At 43.9% G+C, this 12,198-nt stretch overlaps 1 protein-coding gene across 1 annotated transcript; it reads right to left on the bottom strand.

The window, feature by feature from the left end:
* Nucleotides 1–2: 2 nt before the first annotated feature.
* CD3E (CD3e molecule, epsilon (CD3-TCR complex)) lies at nucleotides 3–11,433 on the bottom strand. Its single transcript, XM_011964865.1, has 9 exons — nucleotides 11,202–11,433; nucleotides 10,977–11,084; nucleotides 8,704–8,724; nucleotides 7,581–7,595; nucleotides 3,846–3,863; nucleotides 3,184–3,405; nucleotides 2,172–2,339; nucleotides 1,559–1,605; nucleotides 3–595 (listed from the first exon to the last, which is right to left on the bottom strand). The coding sequence occupies exons 2-9, from the start codon at nucleotides 11,023–11,025 to the stop codon at nucleotides 539–541; spliced, it is 597 nt and encodes a 198-aa protein (XP_011820255.1). The 5' UTR covers nucleotides 11,026–11,084; nucleotides 11,202–11,433; the 3' UTR covers nucleotides 3–538.
* Between the last annotated feature and the right edge of the window lie 765 nt (nucleotides 11,434–12,198).

Raw genomic sequence — 12,198 nt, 5'->3', positions numbered from 1 at the left:
GTGGGTGTGGAGGGCTAGGGGGTTGCGGGGTTGATGGGGAGTGTGGGGAGAGGGAGGAGCACAGGGCTGGCTCAGAGCCAGGATCTGTGAACGGGGCAGGGCCTCTGTCAACATTTACCCAGTCCATCCCCAGAGAGGGTTGCAAAAGGGGACGGAGATAGAAAAGTAGATGGAATACTTTGGGATGGGGGACAACTTACATGCAAGAAGAAAAGGGAACTGAGTGGAGAAGTTACATCCAAGGGGAAGGGAGTGAATAGCAGAAATAAATATCCTGGCAAGAGGGCAGGCCAGCTGTGAGGATGTGACTACTGATAATGCTTCAAAGGAAGAAGCAGCAGCAATGTCTTAGGACTGGCTACTAGCAGAGAAGGCAGGAAGGAGGGAGCTGGGGATCAGGCTGGAGGGCGTGAGTTCGCCATGAGGCCGAGGAACGATGCTCTCGTGGGGTCCAAGACTAGCCCAGGAAACAGGGAGTCGCAGGGGGACTGGAGAGGAGCCAGACCTGGGCCAGCGGGAGGCAGTGTTCTCCAGGGGGTCAGATGCGTCTCTGATTCAGGCCAGAATACAGATCCTGCTGGCCTTTCCGGATGGGCTGGGAGTGAAGTAGAGAGGAGGTGGTCAGTGGTGCGGGAGGAAGTACCTCCTAAGAAAGGACGCTGAAGATCTAGCTTTAGTGAATGGAGAGAGCTTTGGACTTGAAGTCAGGAGGCAGGCTGGAATTCTAATTTGGCTCGGACAGTAGGAGACTTCAACTGGTCACCTCCTTCCGTGAACCTCAACTTTCCCATCTCAAAAATAGGAACTTAAAGACCCACCTTCCAGGGCTTCTGTCAGGGCTAAATAATTCACTTATGCTAAAGTAAATACTACTTGCTTGGCTGGTGCTCAACAAATATTTGTTGAGTATATCCAGGTGTGAGAGTGAAAATATTTAACAACTAGTAGTGCACACATACCAATCAACAAGAACAATCCTGGTGATCCTCTGCCATGCCAGGCATTAACTCTTCAGTTACCCCAACTCAAGAGACAGCCTGGTGGGGGAGAGACTGGGATACCTGGCCGTGTGTGTGTGTGTGTGTGTGTGTGTGTGTAAGGGTGGGTTGGGGTGAGCAAAGTTTGGGGCCATTTTCCAATGAAGTATTTTAATATTTCAATAGCTTTTATGTAATATTTATATAATTTTAATATTTCAATAACTCGTATGGCTATACTGGTGCATGCTGGTGGAATATCAGCCTTGAATTTATTGTGTTAGAATTTGCACATATGATATTCTCCATGTCTGTATCCCAGATAATGAAGAAGCCAGAGAAAGAGGAGTATGTCTCTTGCAAGCTTCCTCCTCTCCATGGTTGTGGAAGCCATGTAGCCTTTGAGACAGTCCTGTTTTACCATGAAGGAGGCAGAGGTGGCACATAGAGGGTCGTCATGGAAGCCCTGAGTGAGGGGCTTTGAAGCATCTGGCAGACAAGATGGGCCATCCCATCTGTTTCCTTCCCCCGCCGGAGGGCCATCCCCTCCAGCCTCCTGGCCCATTTCTATCCCCCGTTACCTCATAGTCTGGGTTGGGAACAGGTGGTGGCCTCTCCTTGTTTTGTCCTGCAGAGGAAGGAGGGGAAACATTTCATTCCCATGAGGGAATCAATCTTGCAGCACTGTCTGTGCCAGTGAGACCCAGATAGAGAATGGCAAACCCCGTTGTTCTGTCCTTGACCACTTCCCTTTTACGTTCTTTCTCTTTTTTTTTTTCTTTCATTCATCTCTGAGGACCCTACGCTCTTCTCATCATTTTGTGACTTTCCTCAGCTCAAGGTCCTCCCATTGTTTCTCTACACGGGGAAGGGAAAGGAAAAGGCAGGAGCTAATATATCAAAGTCTCTCTTCCCAGAGCTTAGGGACAGAATCGGATGGCTGCAGGCATCGACAGGCATGTGAGGAAGCCCGTCACGTTCATAAACATTTTTGCGCTTTTACAGGATGGAAGGAGGGAACTGACATGAGATTTGAAACCCTCTGTTGAGATCTTGTCATCACAGTAGTAGAAGCTGTGCACAGAAGCTCTAGAGAAGCTGTTCTGACCTAGCTGTGGACTTGCCACCCACCCTGGCCCAGTCTGGTCGTCCCCCTTGGCAGGAATCTCATCTGACCGGACTCCACAGCCTTACCCCTTTGCCTGCCGCCAGCACCTGCTCCTCGTGTCACAGGTTTGGCCTTGGCCTTTCTATTCTTGCTCCAGTAGTAAACCAGCAGCAGCAAGCCCAGAGTGATGCAGATGTCCACTATGACAATTGTGGCCACCGCCATCACATCCATCTCCATGCAGTTCTCACACACTGTCAGGGACGGGGTGGGGAGAGGGGAAATCACTAAGCAAGGAAAACACAAGGCGCTGGAGGTGAGGAGGGAGCGCATGAAGGCCATTCTCCCTTTACTACTCACACACTTGCCACGGCCAGAGCCCCCCCTTCAATACGTTCAGAACAACATCGACAAGCAAAGAGGGGTGGCTGTGGGTAGAGGCACTGGAGTCAAACAGCCCTGGGTTTGAGTACCTGTTTTATTACTCACTAGCTGTGAGAAGCGTGAAGTGTGTTTTCAATTCACAGACACTCTGTTTCCTCATCCCTTTACTCATGGGAATAAAATGGTATTTAACCCATATGGTTGTTGAGAGGATTATATGAAAAAAAATCCTTGATAAGTGTTGGATACAGACAGTGCTTGAGTGATACTTAATAAGCACTCAATAAATGTTAGCTATTGTTATTATTTTATTATTATACCTTAGCTTATGCCATTTTATCAGAGTGGACTTGAGTCTTTTTTGCAAACCTTTCTGAAAAATTTATCTCTGGAGGAAGCATTAGATAAACTCACATTGGTGTGCCATGAACCTGGGTGTGATGCAGTGCAAATGACCCAGTCCTGTCTCTTAGGGAGTTGCTATTTTATATCTTGCACAGACTGGGGTTACCCCAAAGCCTCATATTGGTGTTTAATCTATATTCCAGAAAACACTGATGCTGTGTGGTACCAGAGAGTCCTGGGACTGAGTGTGGGAGGAAGCACAAAGACACCAGGGCACTGTGAGCTGGGTTAGGGGAAATCATTGAGAATGCCCTTTTGAATGGTCCTCCCTAAAGAGCCAGTGGTGCCTGCTCTGGAGACCTGGATTACCTCTTGCCTTCAGGTAGAGATGATGGCTTGCGTCCTCTGGATTGCTTCCTCTGGGGTAGCAGACATAATAACCACTTTGCTCCATTTCTGAAAATTCCGGCAGAAACAGGCGATCCCCAGAATCTTCTTTGTTTTTACCATTGTGTTGCCATTGTACTTCAGATCCAAGATGCTGAGAGCATGTCAGTGTTACTGTGGTTCCAGAGATGGAGACTTGATATGCTGGGGAGAAAGAAGGGAAATTGATGGAAGAAACCAGGACAACTTTTAGAAAAGGCAAATTAGTGACAAAAGAACCACCCAAATGCAGGAAGTCATCTGTCATCTAGGTCTTAGATTTGCTTGTCAAAAGGGAGCTCTACTGGCTGGAGGGTGTGGAAGAGGAGATAGGTGGAATGAAGGGAACTGGAGAACCTGAAGGGAACTAGAGAACCTTTGAGAGGTGGCTTTAGGGTTTACGCAGGGACATGGGGACTTGGGAAGGGTAAGATGGATATAAAGAAAAACCCATAAAAGTCCCTATTTGGAACCTTTCTAAAACGGGGTTGAGAATGCAATGCTGGGAAGATTCTTGGGGTTAATCTCTGTCAATCAGTTCCTTCTCGTCTACCCACCAATCTGCATCCTCAGACAGGGCATAAATAAAAGACTAGTAAACTCACGTGTCTGTGTAATACTACCTGAAAATGAAAAAAGGAAACAGCAGTAAGAAAATATCTTGGTTTAAGTTTAAATTGTAGGTAAAATTTTTCTAGTGGAATTAGACACTGCCCACAAGACTTCCCAAAGGGGGTCTCATCCACTTAGGAGCCCTGAGTCTTGGAGGTGAGGTTCATGCTTAGCCTATGAGATTTAGCTCGTAGATATATTTATTAAATAGCTCATAGATGTAACTCAGATACATCGGATTCAGAATATACCAGCATGTGCTCCTAGATCCAGATCTACTGAAGCTCAGAAAGCCTTAAAGTCCTAAAGCCAAAAAATTCCAGAGATCTTCAAGCTTATCCTCTTACATTAGCCAGAACTGTATTACGGATAGGTATGAATGACAAACGAACCACCCAAATGCAGGAAGTCATCTGTCATCCAGGCCTTAGATTTGCTTGTCAGAAGGGAGCTCTACCGGCTTTCTCAGAAATAAAGCTCTCCACCGAATCACTGATTCGTGGACTTACCTATTTCTTACAATTCAGAAATTCTTTCTCAGAACTGAGTCCCTCATAATAGAGAAGAAACACCTTTATTCTTATTCCATATAATTTCCTCTCTGTTTGCCTTTAAATAATGTGAAATACTCTACACATTTTGAGGGAATGGTTCTTCCAATAAAAAGTGGTTTCACTTTACTTTGTATCTGAGCATAATCAGCTCTCAATTATTTTTGTTAGCGGGAGGCCCATCAGTGTGGACAACTGAAATCAACTAATAAACCACTAATGCCATTCGCAGGTCCAGCCACGTTTCCCACAGCAGCCATTTTTGCCCTGGGAGGTGGAGCTAGGAGACCTTTCTTATTTCCTGGAAAACTTGTGGCTGGAACACTGGGTTCTGTTACAGCCTGGACATGACAGCTGGAGGAGAGGAGAGGCGGTGGTGCCGCTGTTAGGGACAGAGCTCTGGACTCAAGCGTCAGAAGCCCTGTGTTCGAATCCTAGATCTGCCCTAGTCTGTGTGACCGAGGGCAAGTCCTTTAACTTCGCTGAACCTCAACTTCTTTATCAGGGAAATGGAGATAAAACACCAACCTCACAGGGTCTTTGTGAAAATTAAACGGATTATGAAGGTGGAAGTGGATGACACATAGCAGGTGCTCAAGAAAAAGTTACTTCCTTTCCTCCTTTCCTTCTTGAGGTCCTGCTGCTCCCAGCACAGAACTGAACTCTGACCCAGTTGCTCCGGCAGCCCTCTGACAAAGACTGCACAGAATGTAAACAAATCATTCTCCAGGTTTTTCCACCTGCTTATAATTGGGAGCTGAGTAAAAGGGCAGTAGATAGTTTATATTATTTTAATTTATAAATAATTTTTCAACACGGATGTTTCTTAGACATGTTAAATGAACTAGAAATCATCAATAGATTACATAGACATTATACTCTGCTGGGTGTGTTTGTTTGAAAAAAAATGTAAAGAAAATTGCTCACAACTTTTATTGGCACAAATTCAGTAGCAGAGCTTAGACTTAACTCATGCTCACACAAGGGTCTAGATGTCTATGCTTAGACAGAAATGTGCTCCGCGTATGTTCATTGTGCACTATTCACAATAGCAAAGACATGGAATCAACCTAAATGCCTGTCAATGGTAGACTGGATAAAGAAAATGTGCTGCATATACACCATGGAATACTACGCAGCCATAAAAAAGAATGAGATCACGCACGTCCTTTGCGGGAACATGGATGGGACTGGAGGCCATTATCTTTAGCAAACAAACACAGTGACAGAAAACCAAATACCACATGTTCTCATTCAGAAGTGGGAGCTAAATGATGAGAACACATGAACACAGAGGGAAATGACACACACTGGGACCTCTCAGAAGGTGGAGGGTGGGAGGAGGGAGAGGATCAGGAAAAATAACTAATAGGTACTAGGCTTAATGCCTAGGTGATGAAATAATCTGTACCACAAACCCCTATGACACAAGTTTACCTAGATAGCAGACTTGCACATGTACCCCTGAATTTAAAATGGAAGTTAAATTAAAAAAAGATATGTGTGCTCACAAAGATTTTATACACATCCAGAGATAGTATTTCATAATGGTTAAGAAAATGAACTTCAGTATCATATAAATCTGCATTAAAACTTTTTTATTTTTAAATTTCTATTTATTAATTTTTTCAGAGACAGTGTCTTTCTTTGCCACAGAGGCTGGAGTACAGTGGCACAATCTTGGCTCAATGCAGCCTCACCCTTCTGAGCTTAAGTGAGTCTCCTGCCTTGGCCTCCCAGTGTTGGGATTATAGGCATGAACCACGGCACCTGGCCTAAATCTGCATTTATATCTCTAGGACTGGACTGTTTATTTATTTTTGTTTATTTTTGTATTTATTTGAGCCTTTGTTTCCTTCACTGTACAATAGGAGTGTTAGAAGAATTAAATGAGGATATTCAAGTAAAATATTTAGAGCAATGCCTAAAACATATGTGCTCAGTAAACTTTAATGCTTATCATCTACAGTCAGGGTGCTTTTCATGTATTAATAGCTAAAATTCACCTACTGCCTGTTTTTTGTTTGTTTGTTTGTTTTGAGACAGAGTCTCGCTCTGTCACCCAGGCTAGAGTGCAATGGCGCAATCTCAGTTCACTGCAACTTCCGCCTCCCAGGTTCAAGCAATTCTCTTGCCTCAGCCTCCTGAGTAGCTGAGATTACAGGCACCTGCCACCACGCCTGGCTAATTTTTGTATTTTTAGTAGAGATGGAGTTTCACCATGTTGGCCAGGCCGGTCTTGAACTCCTGACCTCAGGTGATCCTCTTCCCACCTCGGCTTCCCAAAGTGCTGGGATTACAGGCGTGAGCCACCATGCCCAGCCCACCTACTGCCTTTTATGTCAGATAATGTTCTAAGCGCCTTAAATAAACTACTCATTTGGTCCTCATAATAACCCTACAAGTTAGGTAGCACTATTATTTCCATTGTCCCATGATGATGCTATGGCACAGAAAAGTTAGGTAAATTACTCAAACACACCCAGCAAGTAGAGAGTTGAGCCAAGATTCAAACATTCTGGTCTAGCTCAGTTAGACTCTTACCCTCATACTATAGAGCTTTATCTCTTCTGCATAAAATATTTTTCTTCCCTAAAACATAAGCTTATCCTTTAAAATTCAGCTCAAGGATCACCTCCCCCAGGGAACCTTTCCCAATGACACTCGGTAGAGTTGATCACTCCCCTCTTTATACTTCATTTTACTCTGTATCTACCCATATTATAACATGCAACTCACTATATTTTCAATTACTTGTGTGTCACACAAGACCATCAGCTTCTTGAGGGGAGGTAATTAGCAATGTGTTCATACGTTTGTTCATTTATTTCTTCAAAAAATATTTATTGAGCATCTACTATGTGCCAGACACTGGGCTAGGTAAATGAGACACTGTCTCTGTCTGCCTTGAAAGATTTCAAAAACGTATACACAAACACATAGTAGCTCCAACCCACTCCCATATGTGTATGATCAGAGATACATATATGCACAGCTATAATCTGACATGACAGCTAGCAACAAATACAGGCACGTTTCATACAGATCTCATTGAAAGATACTTGTATTTTCCCTTTAATAGTTTTAGTTCTCAGTGTTTGTCACGGTGATTGTACTCTATGACCATTTCATTCCACATTTGAAAACTTTTGCTAGATAGAGTGGAAATCCTCTTACCCATTTCTTCATTACCTGAAAAGGAAACGGTAAGAAGCCATTAGTAATGTTTCGGCAACGAAGATCAGACCCTGCTCCCGTGGGTTGGGACTCTTCCCTCAACCCTTAGGAAACAATGGAACTTCCAATTTCCTTGGCTGCATATAAAAAGCTGTTTTGGGCCTTACGTCTTATCTGACGACTATTTACAAAAATGGCTCCTAAGGACACTACAAATTAGGCAGCATGGCGGAATCTAGGCTGGCATAGTGGTTGCCTTTATTTTAATTTTTATTTTTGAGACAGTCTCGCTCTGTTGCCCACGCTAGAGTGCAGTGGTGCTATCTTGGCTCACTACAACCTCTGCCTCCCAGGTTCAAGCGATTCTCTTGCCTCCGCCTCTCGAGTAGCTAGGACTACAGGCGTGCACCACCATGTCTGGCTAATTTTGGTATTTTTAGTAGAGACAGGGTTTCGCCATGTTGGCCAGGCTGGTCTCAAACTCCTGGCCTCAAGTGATCTGCCCACTTCGGCCTCCCAAAGTGCTGGGATTACAGGTGTGAGCCACGGTGTCCAGCCATGGTTGCCATTAAATACAACATTGGTTCACTCTGTTTGGAAGAGCTGATTGAATAGAGGGGCTTCCAATGTTGGAACACTCCTGACTCTACTGCTGTGGTTGAGAGAGTAAGTTCAGGCTGGGTACACTCATATGCACGTGCACTCGCATAAACACACGTGTACACACATGTATTCAGACATGTGATTCTGAACACACACCCAAATGTTGCCCCAGCAGCTTATCCAGAGTAACCCTGTGCATGCATTCCGGCTACATCTCCTCTGCAAAATCTCACATCAAATATGAGATGCAAACAAAAGAAAACTGTTTGTGCTTTCAACTTCATTTAAGCCTCAAGTTTTCTTTTGTATAGTTAAGACTCATTATTTCCTGCCTCTGTTGCTTCCCCCTTCTGGGCTAGAAATATCTCCAGACTTGTGAGGAAAGTCAAAGGGGTAGATGGCAGAAACTCCTCTTCCTGACCTCCGTGGAAGTTCTGTGGGAGGCCTAAGAGAAAGCTCCACTCATAACTACAAACAATGATGGGGTGATTTCATAAAAAAGAAAGAAAGCATATCTCACCATCTTGCCCCCAAACGCCAACTAGAAAATAAATAAGAAAAAAAAAAGTGTTAGTAAATGTTGTGGGTACCTGCATTCCTAAACAGAAAAAGGGCTGTGTTGCAGTACGACCACTGATGACATCTGATGTCCTTCCCAGTTGCTGTAGAACAGTGGAACTTACTGCTGGTATTGACCAGGGGTTCCCAGGAAATTTGGGAGGAAATAGAGGAAGGAAGCATCTAGCATTAACAAGGAGTCCACAATTTCTGACAAGTGGGAGTCAGAAAAAGTTAGGACCATATTTTTGGATGACTAGAGACATAGCAAAAGAATTTTGCCCTCAAGCCTCCATTTTGAACATTGCTCTCTGTGGAAGAAAAACACACTCTTGGTTGGGTACAAACACTGGGATTCTTGTTCCATCTCTGGCTCTGCTTTTCTGGTGGTTCAGTTTTTCCATTTGTTTTCTGCTTGAGACAGAGATGGAAATATTTGAAACCCTGATTACTCATCATCTAGGGCCTGTGCGTTGAAGAGCCTGACCACATTTCCACCGGGCCCTCCAGGATGCCCTCACTCAGCAATACCCTGGATTCATTACAATGATCAGTTTCTCTGGCATTGCCTGAAAGCTTTCTGCACACCTAGGCCTTTCTTTTACTGAAACCTCTACACAGGGGGAGATAGGATCCCCATTTTCCTATCCCCAGAGCAGATTGGACACATTCCTATGATGCCAGACGTCTAGGGGTGATTGGGTCTTTGATAGTCTCTCTTTTATTTTCTATTTATTTATTTGTTTATTTATATATATTTTTTGAGACACTCCAGGCTGGAGTGCAGTGGCTTGATCATGGCTCACTGAAGCCTTGACCTCCTGGGCTCAAGTGATCCTTCTACCTCAGCCTCCCAAGTAGCGGGACTATAGGCGTGTGCCACCACGCCTGGCTAATTTTTAATTTTTTGTAGAGATGGGGTTTCACTATGTTGCCCAGGCTAGTCTTGAACTCCTGAGCTCAAGTGATCTTCCCACTTTGGTCTCCCAAAATGCTGGGATTACAGGCGTGAGCCACTGCACCTGGCCCTCCTCCTCCTCCTTCTATTTTTAAGGAAAAGCATACTTTATAACACAGATCTCTAAGAATATGCCTAGCCACTCCCTACAGGAGTCACATCCTGCCACTGGCTACTCAGTGTGTTCCTAGGACCAGTGGCAGATTAATGAACTTGAGAGCGTACTAGACATGTGGAATCTCAGTCTCCAGTCCGGGTCTTTTGAAACAGAAGCTGCATTTTTAACAAGATCCCCAGGTGATTTGTGTGCACATTCAAGACGTGAGAAACCTAAGATGAAGCAGGAAGTGGAGACATCATGGCTGTGGCTCTGAGACGGGGGCACCAGCTGTGATAGTGTTTTCTAGGTCTTTGAAATAAAACCATCACGAGCCATTTTGCCTCATGTGGTGCAGCCATTTAGAGCACAAACAGTCCTGGTCTCACAGATTGGCTTCAGCACTTACTACGTTCTTTAAAACAAGTTATTTAACTTTTTTGAGTATCAATTTCTGAATCTGTAAAGTAGAGGACTTATCAGTTTATATAGTAAAAGTTAAAAACAATTTTAAAAAGAGGATATAACACCTTCCTTCCCAGGTGGAAGTAGGATTAAACCAGTTAACATGTCTAAATAATTTTTTCTTTACATAGCATCTGACACTCAATAAATGGCACCTTTTTTTGTATTATTTATTTCATATGAGATATATAAATGCTCTTGGTTATATATCAATTCATAATCCATCTTGCTTCAAAAAAACTAAATAAACTGAAAGTTGTCAGTTACTTGAAAAGGACTAAAAATTACGAGGCATTTTATGGTCTCAAAGACAATGAACTTGCTATATATGCCCTGTGCAGAGTTTGGGTGCAACTATGGGGTCTCCCCAAAACAAGGAGTGGAGCTTCACTCTTCTAGTCTCTTTTGGGTTAGTTCTGGAGAGCTGGGTAAGTTGGAATGAGCTCGTTCTTAGAGGTAGCGAGACCTCTCTGCTCGCAATAGCTATGATCACCCCAACTGCTCTTCTTTGCCTGCTCCCGGAACGCTCTCCCAGGCACCCGTGGCCTATCTTTTTCTTTAGTCCCTAGCTCTAATCCCCTACCCTAACATAGCACCAACAGTTCCTTACATCTGGTAAATGAGGCTCCTTGGTGCCACTGAGCAGTGCCAGGTAAGGCTGTAAGCCTTCCAGTGGTCTGGAGACACACCACCCTTTCCACTCCACCCTACTCACTTGATAAGAGGCAGAGGCCCAGAACTCTCCAGCGAGTGCCCGACTGCATCTTTCTTTCATGGGACGGTTACTTTACTAAGATGGCGGAGGCCAGCAAACTTACTACTTCTGGAAAAAAAGCAAAACAGATGACGTTTTTAAAACATCTGCTAGAGATAAGGACCCTGGGGCCATTGTTCCCAATGCTAGGATGAAAAAGGAGGGCTTTATAAGAGAGAGACTCACCATTTTCTGAAGCAGGCACCTGAGGCTGGGAGGGGAGGAGGGTTTCTGAACCCCATACAGGAAGTAGAGGGGCCTCTGGGCCTGCGGGTTTTACCTCACTTGGAAACGTTCAAGGCAGAGGCCTCCACCTGGATTGGTTGAAGAAAGCTGGGTCCCACAGCCTTCCTAGAAGGTCAAACAAGAGGACTCTGACAAAACCTGGAGGGGCCATGAAAAATACATGACATTTAGCTGTCCAGACCATGTAGTAGGTTGGCACAGAAGTAATTGCAGTTTTTGCCATTAAAAGTAATGGTAATACAATATGCCTCCACATTGTGGGGTCCTCCTTCCCCTATAGGCTCTGACAGGAAGAGGGAGATGCACTGAACATTTGCTTTCTTTATGGTGGATCTGGCACGGAGCAGCAGGGTGCAGCCATCTTATAAATAAAACTTCTTGGCTTGAAAATACATGTTGACTTAAATCTGTAAGATGCCATTTTTTTGCCTATAATTTTACAAAAATATTTAAAAACACAAGACTCAATGTTGAACAGGGAGTGATAGTGTCAAAGTCTGCTGGTATGAGTGTGAATTGATGTAACTTTTCTTTATGCTTAAGCACGTGTCAATCAAATGCTTACTATATCCAAGCACTGTTCTAAGAGCTTTTCTGACATATTTAATCCTCAAAACAACCCTCGAAGTTAAGTATTATTTTTATTTTTATTTCCATTTTATACTTGAGTAAACTAAGGCTCAGGCAGGTTATCTAAGTTGCAGATTACAGAGCTGGGACTCTAGAAATCATTTTGATGAAATTCACTTAATACACATTTTCTGTCTACTGTACTGTAGTTATATGCTGGGTGCTAGTAATACAGGAGTAACAAGATAAATAGTCCTCTTGGATAAAAAAGGAAATGTGGAGATTAAACAGATAACTTCACAAGCAATAACCATGCCCCGCATGATGGTGTACACCTGTACTTCCAGCTACTCAGGAGGCTGAGGCA

This window comes from Mandrillus leucophaeus, unplaced genomic scaffold (assembly GCF_000951045.1).
Source record: "Mandrillus leucophaeus isolate KB7577 unplaced genomic scaffold, Mleu.le_1.0 Scaffold71, whole genome shotgun sequence".
NCBI lineage: Eukaryota > Metazoa > Chordata > Mammalia > Primates > Cercopithecidae > Mandrillus > Mandrillus leucophaeus.
This window is presented reverse-complemented; position numbering and strand designations above follow the sequence as displayed.